This window comes from Corvus cornix, chromosome 14 (genome assembly GCF_000738735.6).
Source record: "Corvus cornix cornix isolate S_Up_H32 chromosome 14, ASM73873v5, whole genome shotgun sequence".
Lineage (NCBI taxonomy): Eukaryota > Metazoa > Chordata > Aves > Passeriformes > Corvidae > Corvus > Corvus cornix.
In genome coordinates, this window is record NC_046344.1 from 264,891 (window position 1) to 280,326 (window position 15,436).

Here is a 15,436-nt window from a genome sequence, read left to right on the forward strand (position 1 = left end):
TTTGCCACATGGAGAAATATTCCCCTCCACAGTGGGGTAATTTCAGGAAAACTCCTCTTGTTACTGTTGATTCGTGGTAAAACTTCATAATTGGCAGACGAGATGGCCAAGCTTAAGAGAATTTAGCAATGTCAGTGAAAATGAAAAACAGACAGCCTCTCTAGACACTGTTCTGAATTTATGTGAAATATATCTTAAATATGACCCTTGAGGGACTGAGAATTTCAAATGCCATCTTCTCTTCTCTGAAACAACAGCTGAATTACAACATTACTGTGCTAGTAGTGGTTCATGCACTGTTCCTCCAGCAGAGAGCACTTTAAACAAGTTAGACACACTTACTTCAATAGTGCAAGTTAATCACAGGACCTCTGATTTGTGAGCCGCCCTGCTCACAAATTGCCAGCTCTGTGTCTTCCAGCCCCAGCAGCACCAGGTGCTGAGCTAAATAACAGTGTGATAAACACACACCATAATGACTCAAACGACGTGTTCTGTATTCATTACATGTTGCCTGTGATCTCACAGATTTATAATTAGAAGATTTGAGTCACTAAGCCAAGCTGACAGGGACAAAAAGGAGTCAAATATAGAAGAGGAGCATCAGGTGGAGGTTGGTCTCTTCTCCCACATAACAAGCAAGAAGACAAGAGGAAATGGACTCAAGTTGCACAGGGAAGGATTAGATTAGATATAAGGAAAAATTTTTTGACTGAAAGGGTGATCAGGCATTGGAGCAGGCTGCCCAGAGCAGTGGTGGAGACAGCATCCCTGGAAGTGTTCAAAAGACATGTGTATGTGGCACCTGGGGACATGGTGTAGTGGTGAGCATGGCAGTGCTGAGGTGGCTGTTGAACTCTATAATCTTATTTTCCAACCTTTACAAATCTATGATTCTATAAATTTATTGTGCTCTTGTACTCCCAAGAACACTGTCACCATTGCAGATTCCCCACAGCTTTGGCAAAGCCATAAACACCTGCAGTACCCAAAGGCAGCCTCCACTGAAGTCCCTTGAATTTGCAGCTTGACATCATCCCCATCTATGTAGCAATTCTCTTTATTTCTATACCTCTCTTTACTTCAATCCCCCAGATTTCCCCATCACTACTGGTTGCTCTTGGCTGGTGCTCACCTTGCTCACTGGGGACACCACCAAGGAGATGATCTTGTTATCCCTACATGGAGACCTTCAGTTACATAATCATGTCAGCTTGTGACTTAGCATGATACCTGATTCTCAGGCCAGCTCCTAGACTGGCACTATCAAAGTCTTCAGAAACTCCAACAATTACAAGCATTTTACTCCTGGGACAGGAATGTATTAAAACAGAACTAAAAATAATCTGCAAACCCTCTTGGAAGAGAGGGAAGGAAACCAACAAACCCGGTCTACATTCCTTTTTTGACTTCAAGCACTTTAATCCAGTAACTGAAAGCAAAGGAATCTCAGACCTCCTCTTATAGACATGCTAGAGGGAGCACAGATCTATTTCCAGCTTTGAAAGTCATTCAGCAAAGGCAGAAGCTCTCTAGACACACTGAACTGCTCTGCTCATCCTGAAATCAATGAAAATTATATTTGATGCTTATGTAGCTGTTAGTAATAGTTCTTACACTCAAATATGAAGTATTTGTCTGTCTTGTTGGCCATCCCTTTTTCTTGGCTGACCACTAAGAGGGGTGTTTAGTGATTTTTTTCTATGAGCTTTCACTATAATTTTTCCTATCCATGACTCTAGATGGCACCTAGGTCTTACACCGGGGAATTTGCTTTTCTTCCTTGGCTGAAAAGAAGACAGAAAAATTTAGCTGTTGGGGAATAATTTCTACTGAAACAGAACAAAACAATTCTTTTGTGTCTGGTACAGAATGTTTCTTTTTTAAGTCCAGCCTCCCATTATCTTGCACAGCCTTTGAGTCTTGCCAGGGCACAGCTGAATGGGAGGGCTCTGCTGCGTTGGCATGCCCTGCTCCCCCTCAGTGCAGATGGTGCACAGCAGAGGTGACTCATGCTGTCACCTCACTTGTGGATCGGGTGGCAAGGACAGGGTGGCAAGGACAGCGCTTGGGGCACTCTCCCCGTGGTAGCTGGACCACAGAAGCATGTAATGGGGCTGAGTCACGGTGCCAGACCACTGCAGGCTCTCCCAACCCACTTATTTTCCTGTCATTTTGTGACATGTTTAGAAAATCTTTTTCTCATGCTGTTTATTCATTATGAGGTTTGGTTTTTTAGGTTTTTTAGTTTGTTTGTTTGGCAAACAGAGACTCTACTTGTAGGTTGTGATGATATAGCTTGAAATACTAAGAGAGAGAAGAAGAATACGTGCTTGTGTGATATCTCCAAGCATACAGAGGGTGTTCTGCAATAAGCCAGTAAGAAAGAGAAAAGCAGAAGTGCAGACAGTGTGTCAGGAATACATGAAAACACACTGAGAATTCATTCCTAGTTCAATACTGTTGCAATTACTCCAGGAATGGATTTGGGCTCCTAACAAGAGAAATGTTTTATCATACTCATAACTCGTGTTTAGGATTCCTGGGCAGACATTTAAAACTCAGCTCTGGAGGCAAAACTGCCATATTGTAACTGCTGTTTGCTTCATTGATGTTTTTTCTACAACGTGAAAAATTATTTCACAGGGACTGGAAAGGATGTACCATCTCTTCCAGAGAAGAGAGAGTTCAGCAAAGGTTGGTTGTATATTGCAAATCTTAGGCAAATGTCTCAAGCAGCTTTGCAGGTAACTCAGCCAGGCTTGGAGGATGCCATGTCAGTGCCTGTGCCATGCTGAATCTGCAGGGAAGAGTCACTGCATCCTGCACAGCCCCACATCCCGCCTGTGCTGCCTTTCTTCCAGAAAGCACCAGGCACACAGGGAGTGTCACAGAGCTTTGGAATGAGCTGGACAAGAATTTGTGTGACTTCTCCTCCAGCTTGTCTTGCATTGATAGATTTAACTTACAGGAGAGAATGGGCTGCAAACCGAAGTTCAGTGTGTTTCTTTAGCTTCTCTGTAGGTTAGGGGACCCAAAGGAGTTTTTCCTGCTCTATTCTGCAGATTGCTGCTCTCCTTAAGATTTCCAAAAGCTCTTTTTACTTCCTAAAGAGGTCTGATAGTAATACCAAGGTGCTGTCAATCAAACCCTGCTGACCATCCAGCTTCCAAATGAGAAATACACAGGGATTTGATTTTTTTTTAATATATATATTTTTTTCTCAGAAGCAGCATTAACTTCTTCTGGGACTCCTGTAACTACCTCACATCCAACATCCAGTGCATAAGGGGGAAAAGAGAGGAAGGTTCATAGTACCAGTACAGATTGAATGGCCTTCCAAGAGTTTTCCTCTCCAGGAGTTCCTCTTCTTCCCTTTGCTTCAAGGGCAACAAGGCAACTCTTTCCCAGGACAGCACCTGTCCCCCTACATTCAGTATTATTTGCTAGCAGATGCAGGATGTGCTTTATAGTTACAAGCAGCCATAGATCCTACTTTCATTAAGTCAGATGGATGAAGCTTTGGCATAGTCTCATATGTCCTTCAGCCATCCCTTTAGTCATTTAACCTTATTTTTTATTACTTTTTTCCTAATCAGCACTGTGGAATGGATGAAACAGAAAGGCTGTTTGACACAGATGGGAGGAAAGATGTTCCATGTGCTTAAGGGGATTGGTGCAGATGGTGGGTTTAGTTTTTGTCCGTCAGCACAATGCACCAGCCTGCAGAACTGGGACTCTGGAGAGGTCATCTGACTTATGATCTTTGGAATTCATGTGGTCACAGAGCTGTTACAGAGCTAAAGTGCTTTGGCCACAGATTTACTTCTCTGCTGTGTGTTACAAGGCAGGAACAAAGTTTAGGTCTCAGGAAAAAGAGATGCTAAGGATATACATGGAATATCAGCTACATGCTCTGCAGTCTGAAAACCAGCCAAAATAACAGGGAGGAAGTGCAACTGAAGCTGCAACATGAGGCCAGTACCTTTGCCACAAATTAGGCATAGGGACTGTAGGGTCTACTGAACATGAATGATCCTGCTCACTTGGAATATACTGCTGCTGCTATTTAAAATTCCTGAAAAGCCTCAGAGAGGAGCTGTGCCATTAGCTTTTTGGAGTTCCTTAGCGAGGGCAGGGAGCCAAGCTGATATAGTAAAGTATTTTAATTAGTGTATTTCAGAGCTTCTCAGAATGAAGCCAAATCTACTCAATCAGGAAAAAAAGTCCTCTCTCTGTCTATCACAGAGATCTTTTGTAGAAACTCACTGTTCTCTTCACTGTTCTGTTCTAGTTGAGAGTGTGGCCCAATATCATTTGAATACAGCAGTTCACTATTGAATATTTCTTGCCAAGAAACTGTCATCTTTGTTAGCCATGGTCATCTTACTCAAATGTATGAACATGACACCCAAAGTACATGAACATTGAATAGATAAAGAACTGTGAGGTTTGCTCATATCCCAGCGTATTTTGAATACTGACTCTCCTGGGAGGACAGCATTTAAGATTAATTGATAAAAGTAATTTCAGTACCATTTAGTGTGATGGATCTCAAGAGTAAAGCAGGCTTTGCTTGTGATGAGCATGAATAATATGGGGAGTCTAAGTGAGAATATTCATCAGTAAAAACATCTCTGCCTCCAAATGTCCTAACCACACACAGCAATGGACTGTGCACTAGTCCTGAGGCAAACATGCTGATCTTCCCAATAAAACTAAGTCTTACAAGACAGATGGGCAGTGGGAGAGCCGATCCCAGCAGAGGTGACAGGGATACACAAAAGAAGAAAAGAGGTCAGCAATAAGGATTATTTGGAGAGGTATTTCACGGTCATATTTTGGGAGGAGGGGGGGTAAAAAGGCAGCAGAAACAGCTGTCATAGTACAGTGAAAGTAGCAGAACAGGCAAGATGGAATTAACCTAAGCAGCAAATAATAAAAGGATCAACATGTTTTGCTAACAGGAGCAAAGCAGCTGAAGGACAGCTCCCTGCAGAGACCTGCGTTCCTTGCAGAGGCGGCAGGGAGAATAAAAGCTCTTGGGTTGTGATTAAAGTCTTATTTGTGCCAGAAACACCTACTTTTTCCACTCCTCACTTAAATCAATAATTTGGCTGCATTGTCCTTTGGGGGCTCGCTCTCACATATACACACACTCGAATCCCTCAGCCTTCCTCTCCTGAAATACCACTGTGACAACCCCTGCTCTGATGGCACTTCAGCTACCTTGGGGTGCTCAGGCAGCAGCCAATCCACCCCTCAAGCACAGAATTATGAAAAACAGAAGATCCGTGGGCAAGGAGAGTGTTGGTGAGATCCAAGCTGAGAATGTACAATTAATCACAGAGGCTGGGTTTGTGCTCTTCAGGGTGTGATTTCAAAATGGAAGCCCCAGATGCAGACCTTGCGGCCAACACCTGAGCCTTGGCTGCAGCTGTGGCTGAGACACTGAAATGAAACCTGTGCCAGGAAGCTAATGCTGAAGGCTGCTACCTTCCAGGGGAATCATTCAGTATGGCAGCTCTCTGGAGAAGCAGCAGTTTCAATGAGAACTGAAGGTGCAGCTTCTGCTAATGTTACTTTTCTGGGGTTTTTTTAAGCTGTCTTCTGTATCTTAACATTGATGGACTTCCTGCACATATCACATAAGGATTTGAAGCATTCAGCATCAACTGTGGAGGACATTCACCGAAGGCACGAGACCTCAAAAATAGATAAATGCCAAATTATGACAGTTTCCAGATCTCTGGTATTAGGGCTGAATTATTAGTAAGGTCACCAAGAAAGCTGGTAGTGGGATATAAACCTTGCCCTGGCTCTGCCAAATAATGTAGCACCTTCTGCTGCCCCTTTCCAGACTCTCTGCTGTTCTCACCCTTGCTCTTTCCCTAGTGAAAACTGTTGCTGCAGTAAGCGCAGTATGGCATACCTGTCTTTTCCCAGGACACAGGTTCCCATTCCAGAATGTTCTCTGATGTTCAAGAAAGCAAAAGGCATTTGAAATTATTCATAGTGTATATGACCTATACACAAATTAGAGCCCAATAAGACAAGTAATCAAGGGCTCAGTGGGCATTTAGTATTAAATACCCTTTGCTTTCTGTTAAAATAGGTGAGTGAAGAGTGTCAGGATCCCCTCTGCCTTTCAGGCTCACGGGTCCCAGGTAAGGGCCAGGGTCATGTATTCAGATGAGATCTGGCCAATCCCATCAACACAGGGTGGAGTTTGCATGTCTGACCATGCTTTTTCTGTTTCTGCAGGATGGATGACATCCAGCTGTGCAAAGACATTATGAACCTTAAGCAAGAGCTGCAGAGTTTGGTAGCAATCCCAGGTAATGGCTGTCTTCATCCAGTACTAGGTTAATACTTGTGTTCCTGGCACCATTCCCACCCGTGCATCACCCACCCATGCCCCAACAATCAGAATCTCCTCCCCACAAGGTTGAGTTTCATATCTCTTTCCTCTAGTCCTTACTTTTAATTCCCATTTTCCTGTCCATCTTTAATCTCCATGTCACTAAATTTGTTTTCATGCTGTATTTCACTGCTCCCATGGCAGCAACCCTGCAAATATCACTCAAACAAGGAGCACATTCCTTATTTCTTGCACTCTCTTGGCAATCTCAAGGGAACCAAGTGGCACAGAGATTGTCAGGTAGAAAAGACAAGTGCTGAGATAGCAGAGATAAAAGAGGGAAAGGAGAAGGATTTATAACCATCACTGTGAACGTGATTGATTTTTTCCTTGCTACACCAATACATTGTCACACCTGTAGTTAAATCTACCTTCTAGAATCAAGAAGAACAGGTTTCTACAAAAAGCAAGGCCCAAAACTCTGGTTTGTGTTTTGCCATAAATCTCTGCAAATTCACTGTTTGAAGGAGGGACAGAGTTGTGGGGCCAGTTCTGCTGTTCTTGGCTCAAAACTCCAGCTGCCATCAGTGAGGAATTTCACTTCACTACAGCTTTGCCATTTGAGATGATCCACAACAGCCCTACTCTGCTGAAGAAAAAAATACAGACAGATCCTGCAAAACACTCAGAAACTGCAGTGGGCCATTTACACCACATATTACTGCACAGCCTCCAGCACTCTGCAAAAATAATTTGCTCCTGCTTAACTATTAAGGCCAAGTTTTGACTATGCTTTGGTTATCCTCATTTTTCTTCCTCACGTTTTATTGTGCAACTTTGAAGGACAACTTTGTCCTCAGAAAGGAGAGAGAAGGTCACTCGTGACACAGGAAAGAGGTCTGCTCTGAAACCACCCACTCTTAGCTTGTGTGAGAACTTTGCCACATTTTGCACCCAACAAAAATAGATTAATAATATTTCTTACTTTTTCTTTCCTTATACTTCTTAGTTATGTGTAGGTCACATTTTAAATTTTTAATAATAACACTGTTGGTTCATTATTCGTTCAAATGGTATTGGAGGGGATTAGAAATCCTAGAAAGTATCTGTGAATGCTGCCCCTTGCCTCACCTTTCTAATCTGCAAGCTTTCCTGTCTAGACTTTTAACTTACAGATAGGGTTAATCAGCTTTCATTCTTTTGGTGTTTCTGCTGTTTGGTTTTTTTTTTTATCTTTTAGAAATGATTTTTCAGTCTCAAGGTCTCAAGCAGAGACCCACAGACAGCAGTTTCTCCTTAGCACTTTGCAAATCTCAGCAAACTTAAGACAAACAAATAGGTGTAGTTCCAGCAGTGGCATCTTTAGGCGGAATCACAACAGCTTGGTCTTAACAAAGACAAAGCAGCTGCTGGCATTGCCTAAGTGCTGACATAGCATGTGCCTAACCTAGAAAAACACATTCCAGAAATGGATTAATTCTCAGTATCTCTACCAAAATTTTCCTGTTGGAATACAGATTTGTATAGAGAACTGCTCCTTGGTTTCAGTAGACAGGGAATCAGTCTTTTAGTACACAGAATATGCAGTAGCTAATTAATATATTAGTATATATTAATATATTTTATAGACAGTTTCCTGGAGGATATAATGGGAGAGCACATCTCAGTTTAGGAAAAGGATAGATTGAAAGGAAGTAGAAAGTAGCTTCTACCTTCAGAAGTGAAGAGGGTCCTTGCTCCTTAGCCATAAGAGACAAAGCAAGAAAAAGCAGTGACTTCAAAGCATTCTTTTTTTTAATCTGTACTAAAACCAATTGTTTTGAAGTCTCTGATTAATTTACCTGTTTAAACTGTCTTTAAATCAGCAGACATAACACAGCTCAGATGCATCAGACTGCAGGCAGCCCACTCTTCTTCCATCAGCTCTCACTGTACTGAATTGTGTAGTTCTCTAAACACAGTTCTACTGCCCAAATCCCAAATTCTTGATTTAATACAAAGTGCCTTCACAGCTGATCAAAAATTTCAGCTTCTCAGAGAAATACGTGAGCTTGGGTTTGTCTCTGGCTTTCTCATCTCTGCTGCACTTGGTGGGTTGGAAGAGTTCTGTCTTAAATACATTTGCTTTATAGCCTGAAACAACAGCTCTGTACTCCTTAACAATTACGACTTTTTGTTTGTGACAGGCACATCTTTCATGCCACAAAAATGGTTGTTTATAGACAACCTAGCCATTCCAGACTGGCCAATTAACAAGGACATATAGCAATTACTCAGATTTTTGAAGCACAGGGAAAATAAACTTTCACTTTTTTCCCCCACATGTTACAATTGATGCTATTTGTGGGGATTTGCAGCTCACCTGCCTTGTCAGAGTAGAAAAAAAAGTGTTGTTTTCAACAGCCAAAGCTGTCTTGAAACAGAGAAATAGTTCCTTTTGGTGTGATCTCCTTCTGCCTGAGGTCAAATGGAGTTTGTACATCAGATTTTAATAAAGCATCTTGAACTGTATTCTTGCTAAAGCTCTTAAAAAAATTCCAAGCAACGTCTTGCAGAGTAATTGAGTATTAAAAATAAGCTTAGCAAACCCCATAGAGCCTTCAGACCATTAAGCTGATCAGAGTCAACAACAGCAAGTGAAGAGAGCAAAGAGGCAGTGACCTGGCTTGCTGGGGTTTTGGTGACTCAGGTCTGAAATACCATTGACTTCAATCAGCAGTTGATTCTCAGGCATCTGCAGTGTCCTACACCACCCCCTCACACTCCCTAGAGTCCAAAGTAATACATTCTTTTCTCGTTTTTGACCAGAAAAAGAAAAAACAAAGATGGAGAAGCAAAGAGAGGATGAACTGATTCAGAAGATTCATCGACTGGTACAAAAAAGAGACTTTCTTGTAGATGATGCAGAGGTGGAGAGATTACGGTAAGAACCAAGAGCAACTGAACTTATTAGTGACAGTCCACAAGCCTAATAATACAATAGATTAAGTGACAAAATTTAAATCAACATTAATGGGAGAGAATTGGTCCTTCAAAACAACTTACCAAGTTAAAAGTCTCCTCCCCATTCCATAGGAAAAAAAAAATTTAGATTACTCTAATTCTGTGGCTCTTTATGCCATTAATGATTCAGTCATCTCATGAATAACAGTGGGCTTTGGTCTCCTATTTTCCTACCAGAAACAGTCTGGGCATTTACCATTTAAAAGAAAAGGATTTATGCTGCTACCAGGCAATCCACGTAAGAAGTAGACATGACATGGAATTCTACAAGGGGCATATTTGTTGACATCTAGAATCCTCGTTTCTTAATTATTCATGTGCTTGGGTTTATTACTACTATTCCCATCTTGTCATAGCAAAAAAACCCAAACAACAACAAAAAGCCCCAAACCAATTAAAAAGCACTCAGTAGTACAACCCTACCTAACTTAAGACATAAGCAAGTTCTGAAGGGTTTCATCTCAGTAGCTTAGCCCAAAGTTGCCAAGAAAGTCTTCCTCAAAAGTTCACTTCCAGCACCCAAACCCGATCTTTTTTTTGAGATGAGCACTCTACAAAGAGTCAGTTTTGCTCTTACTTCCCCCTCTCTTTCAACAGTAAACACTCAATCCATTTATCCAAAATGACAATATCTCCTCCAACACATTTAAATTCTAAGCAAGCAAGGAGAGGACAAAGCAAAGCTTTTGCCAAAGTCCTGCAGCTGATCAAAGAGAGCTGGCCAAAGGCAGCAGCTGACAAGCAGCCTGAGCTAGAACTGAACCCAGAGCTCTCACTGAGCCCCATGTGCAAATTACAAAAGCCTCAGCAGCAGTTTTCATTTAGGCAAATATTTTGCTTTTTAATATGTGGCAAAATTAAATGTTTCTAAAAATAGCAAAGAAATTAATTGTTTACTAGTGACTTGATCCTAGCTGCTCTAGCTTCTACTGTCCCATTTACAGAGAAAACTGTCATTCCTCTAACATTTATTTTCCTTCTTTCCACCAGGGAAAAAGAAGAAGACAGAGAGATGGCTGAGTTCCTTCGCACCAAGTTAAAACCCATAGACAAAGCAACACAGTCTCCTACGAGTGAGTTCCTAATCATTAAGGAAAAAAAACAAGGACAAAAGGGAAAACTCCAAAGACAATTGATTAGAAGAGCACTTTCAAAGGCCAGCCTCTGGCAAAAGCTAGGTGAAGCTGGCTAGATCACCCAGAAGCAACACAGTGTGTCAGCAACTACCCCTTACCAAACTACCCCTTAAAACTGAATTTAAGTTCAGTTTAACATATGGCCACTTCAGAATTGCTTTGTATGTTTTAAATATGCAAAGTATATTTGTATACACAGTGCCACAACCTGCTTTTCTAAGCAGTTAGATTTTTGTTAATCATTTTCCTATCTGGTTCTGCAAAAATAACTGAAAAAAACTTCCTCAGATCCATGCTTGAATATGTGAAACAAAGTTTACCTGTTTTACTGCAGTCAAGATGGAAACTAGAGAAAAGACCGTGAACTTCCACAGCTGACCCAAATTTCTTACTTATTACCATCAGAAATAGGCTTTTGAATCACCCCAACCCAAATCACTTGTAGTCAGAATGGCAAACACACTGGTTTCTGAGAGACTAAGTATATTGTGTGAAGCCTTGGAAGCTTTTAGCTGCAACTTTCAAACAGAACAGTCACAGCAGGAGCTCTAGAAGTCCACAGGTTGATTTTGCCTTGTCTCAAGATGAGCTCTTAGTCAGAGAGTCAAGTGAGAGCAGTGTTCGTCTTAGAAAGGGACTTTGGTCCACCAGCCCAAGAGGTTTTTATCAAATATTCTGCCATTTTGTACAGATCAAGATCTTGCTCAAGTGTTTCCAGAGGGACTGGAATGACTGTGAAGTTCAAGTACAAGGCTGAGAAGAGACATTTTAAGATGCATCACTAATTATTTATACCCCCTTAGTCACAGGGAGCATGACTCATCTCCCTTGTTAGTTTATTTTGTCATTGCTTTTAAATGCAGTTTTAGAGATAAAAAGATTCTTCTCACCCTGAAAAATGAAAACCTACCTTTATCTTGTTCTCCTAATTACAACATCCAAGTTGATGAGAGAATAAATTTTAGCAATACTTTTGTTCTTCAGCTCCTTTTGTTGTTGGGAGTTAACAGTGAAATGACTTCGTGAAAGGACCCATTATCTGACCCCATGTCTGTGAAAAGGGACACCTGCTGTGAACCAGATGCAAGTTTACCCTCCCTTTGAGATGTATGGATTCTTTAGCCCCTCTTAACACCCTTCCCTGAAGAGATAAGACTTTCTGAGCAATTTCAAATACACCAAAGCTTGTTATTCAAACCGGAGTTGAAAAATTCAGGGTGGGTGGAGAGATGCGGGAAAGGTTTGCACCCTTTAAGGCAGAAGTAGGAAGAAACATTTTGAGCAGCTCTTGGTTCTAATGGTGTCCTGTTTTGAACATTGCAGGCAGCCCAGCAGAAAAGAAGGCAGAACCTCCTCCAAGCAAGCCCACCATTGCCAAGGCAGGGTTGGCAATTATTAAAGATTGTTGTGGGGCCACACAGTGCAACATCATGTAGAGCTCTGGGCTTCCTACCCTGCTTGTCTTTTCAGTGTTTCCATTGAGTGAAACTGGATGGTGAGGGGAACCAACAGGTCCTGCTAAGGGAGTCAAGAGCAGCTGGCACAAGTGTAATCTGTGGACTGTACAATGGCAGGTTCTTCACTGTTGCATGGATCACTCTACATGCATGCCTAAAAACAAAAGAAATTTATTTAGTGGCTGTCCAGGGACCAGAAGAGATCAGCAGTAGAGTTAACAAAAAACACCCCTGTGATACAGGTGAATGAAAAGGGGCTATATTTTATCCAGCACGGTGTAAAACAGCAATTCTAACAGGCTATAACTTTATGAGAATATGTTGTACACTTTTCACCCCTGTGACAAACTGCACTCAAAAATTGCCAAATTATCCTATTTTGGCTACTTTTCATAACAAAAGCCACAAGTAGCAATGCTATATATAGCACAATTGATAGAGGAAGCAACTGTAGGATAACTGATGTTGCATATAAAATACCAAACTTGTGTGATGTTCAAGTACTTTGCTGTGGAGTTTCACTTCAAATTCTTCCTAAAGAATGAGATCAGTGACAAGGATGCTGCAAGTAGCTACAGATTTTTATATGCCATGTAATATCTGAATTACTCAAGTCAAATTAATATTGTTTGCACCAGGGGAAATAAATCCCTGGCAAAGCATTAGCAAAGCACAGCTACAGTAATCTGCAAATAGATGAGGCAGTCCAAGGTTGTGTCACTTCTGTTTTAGATTGCCACCTCCCATGAAGTCACAGAAATATTCACCCAGGGTTTTGTCCATTTTTACAAGCTACATGCAGTAGGCTATTACACATCACTGGAAGATTGCTGGGAGAAGAATAGAAGACAAAATTTAACTGATACTGAAACCATGCTTAAAACAAATAATAATTGTATATCTTTTGACCACAAGAAATACAAACTATCAAGCACAGGAAGACACAAGCCACCCAAGACAAATTTGCCACAAGACAAATATACAAATACAGAAGTAGGTATTTGTGGCAGGAAGATCACATTCTATACAAAATGGGTTTAAAATTAAGGGAAATACAGAAATACTCGTCTGTGTTTCACCATTAAGTGTGTTTCTGGTCTCTATGCAGATTAAGCTTTGTGGAATCTAGTATCTTTATATTAGCTGTCAGTAGCTGGTTTGTCTGTGTGATGGTATTCCATATAAATGTCCTGTGATAGGTGTCAATAGTAAAATAAACGTACATGGATCTAGTGTGACAATCTCAGGCTTAGAAATAACAAAAGATAGCAAAAAGTTCCTAAAATAAAGTTTTACAAGAGGAACTTCCATTTTGTGAAGCCAGCTAAGTGAAGTGTGTGCTTATATACCAAGGAACCACAGTATAGGAAAGGAGAAAAAATTAACAGCAGTTTCCCCAAAAGGACAAACAGTTATTTTTTTAGACAGAAAAAGTATCTTATTAAGGTTGAAGGCAATAGACACCATCTAAAGTAACTCAGACTATTCTTATACAAATAAAACCTAATCGCTAGCACTGACTGATCTTATGAAAAACACTTGCATTTCCAGAGTAATTTCAGTATTGCAGACTCACTTGAGACAAAGAACCCATGTCATTAAGTACCTTAACTTTTAAGGATCAAAGAGGAAAAAACACAAAGGGTTTCCACTAAGACATGAAGCACTTTAATTAGTTTGACCAAAGATGCAGGAAAGAGAACAAAATCTGGCTGTCATGTATAGTTATTGTATCCTTGTTGAGACATTCAACTTTAAGCTCTGTAGCTGTTACAGTCTGTACTTGGTGTGGGTTGGACTCTGCATGGCACCTGTGCACATTGACACAGTTATGGGGAAAACTGCTTTTAGGGGAGAGAATACACACTGGAGGGAAAGAAAACACCCATTGGCTTCTGTAAAATTCCACAGCCTCTTGCCGGTGCCCCCTTAAGACATCAGGAACTGTCAGTATCTTAAGACAAGAGGCAGATGTTCAGTATCATTAATAAAGGCAAATGGAAGTCAGGGAAACAGCTGTAGTGAAGCACCAAACTTTAAGCCTTAGGAGGATCAGCTGTGAATGCCACTAAGGGGCCAGAAGGACTTCTGCACAATAGTGTTTAACCCAGGCTGTGCTGGTGATTGATTGGGGTGATCCCTAGAGGCTGCACAGAATCTGCAGTCACTTGGGAATAAAGTGAAATGAGTACAATGTCGGTTTCCATGAAAAAATTTCAGTAGCAAGAAATAGAGTTAGACGTTCCTGGGAAGCAACACTCATAACCAGGCTACAGAGCCATCTCCTTTAATTAAAACCAAGGAGAAACACAGCAAGTAGGAATGTGCAATATGCATGCATTTAAGCACTGGTAGCCGATGCCCTAAAGGGACTTGGACTCCAGCAGTGTTAACGAGAGTGGACTTCATTTTCAGAAGTTCTAGCTTGGCTCAGCTGGAAGGTTTTCTGTATGCCAGTTTTTGTTTTTAATTAGCAAATGCTTCATTTCTGTGTTTATTTGGGTGGATTTGAACAGCTTGCCTGCAGTGCACCAGTGGTTCCTTCAGAAGTGGGTCAGTGATGGTGCTTAGCAATAAAGTCCTGGATTTTTTAGACTGTAAGGTCAGATTCTCAACTGTGTTCAACACTGGTTTAGTGTTGCCTATCTAGAACACAGCAGAGCTAATGACTGCGATTAAACAAATTAAACTTGGGAGGAAATTAAGTGTAAAAATCTTGACCCGTATTTTTAAAAACGAGACTAAATCACTGAATATCCCAAGAACCAGGGGTTTTGTATCTTCCATGATCCTGTGAACATGACACATTATACAATCCCCATATATAAAATCAGCAGAGTATCAGACAAGTATCTTGAGGTGACTATATGGAGTAACTGTCATCACTTCAGAGCTGATTTTCAGATATCAGTCCCTGTCTGCAAAGAGGGACCGTGATTGACTGAAGCACCCAGCATTTCTTCTGGAAATCCTGGCTGTTTATCACTTCAGAAAGAAGGCAAGGCATTGGAAAAGGAAGAATGTGTAAGGTGGATTTGACACACTGGTAAATATGCCTATGTTCAGGAAAGGACCTTGGTCTACTGAGAAAAACAAAAGTGCTGAAGTGCTATTTGTACCAATCACCAATTCCACCAGCAAATGGTTCTCTTGTACCTTCCCCCTAGGCCTACTGAATCTCTTCCAAGTTAAACATATTTCCAAATAAACTAAGCTGCTGTGTTATACTAAGCATTTGTTTCTTCCTGTTACTGAAGGAAAAGTTGGTTGTGGAGTAGAGTGGGATGCAGCTCCTGTGCTGCTACACTTTTCAAAAAGAACGAGGTTACTATTCTGCAAGAAAGGAGTAATGCCTAGGTAAGTTAGAGATGCTACGGAAATAAAGGATTTTCTCACTGAAAAAAAAAGAAAACCCACCAAAAAAGCCAATCTCATTATGCTCCTAGATGACTTTGGAACCTCACTACAGCCCAGAGCCT

General features: G+C 41.1%; 1 protein-coding gene across 2 annotated transcripts in view; it reads left to right on the forward strand.

Moving 5' to 3' along the window:
* The window catches only part of BMERB1 (bMERB domain containing 1), a 47,380-nt gene extending 32,192 nt beyond the window's left edge, over window positions 1–15,188 (forward strand). For both annotated transcript variants that reach the window (XM_039560592.1, XM_019281568.3), the window contains exons 3-6: window positions 6,265–6,338; window positions 9,170–9,284; window positions 10,355–10,437; window positions 11,824–15,188. In XM_039560592.1, the coding sequence (XP_039416526.1) occupies window positions 6,265–6,338; window positions 9,170–9,284; window positions 10,355–10,437; window positions 11,824–11,936 (385 nt within the window). In that variant the 3' untranslated portion in view covers window positions 11,937–15,188. The remainder of the gene's footprint in view (window positions 1–6,264; window positions 6,339–9,169; window positions 9,285–10,354; window positions 10,438–11,823) is intronic.
* The last annotated feature ends 248 nt before the right edge of the window (window positions 15,189–15,436 follow it).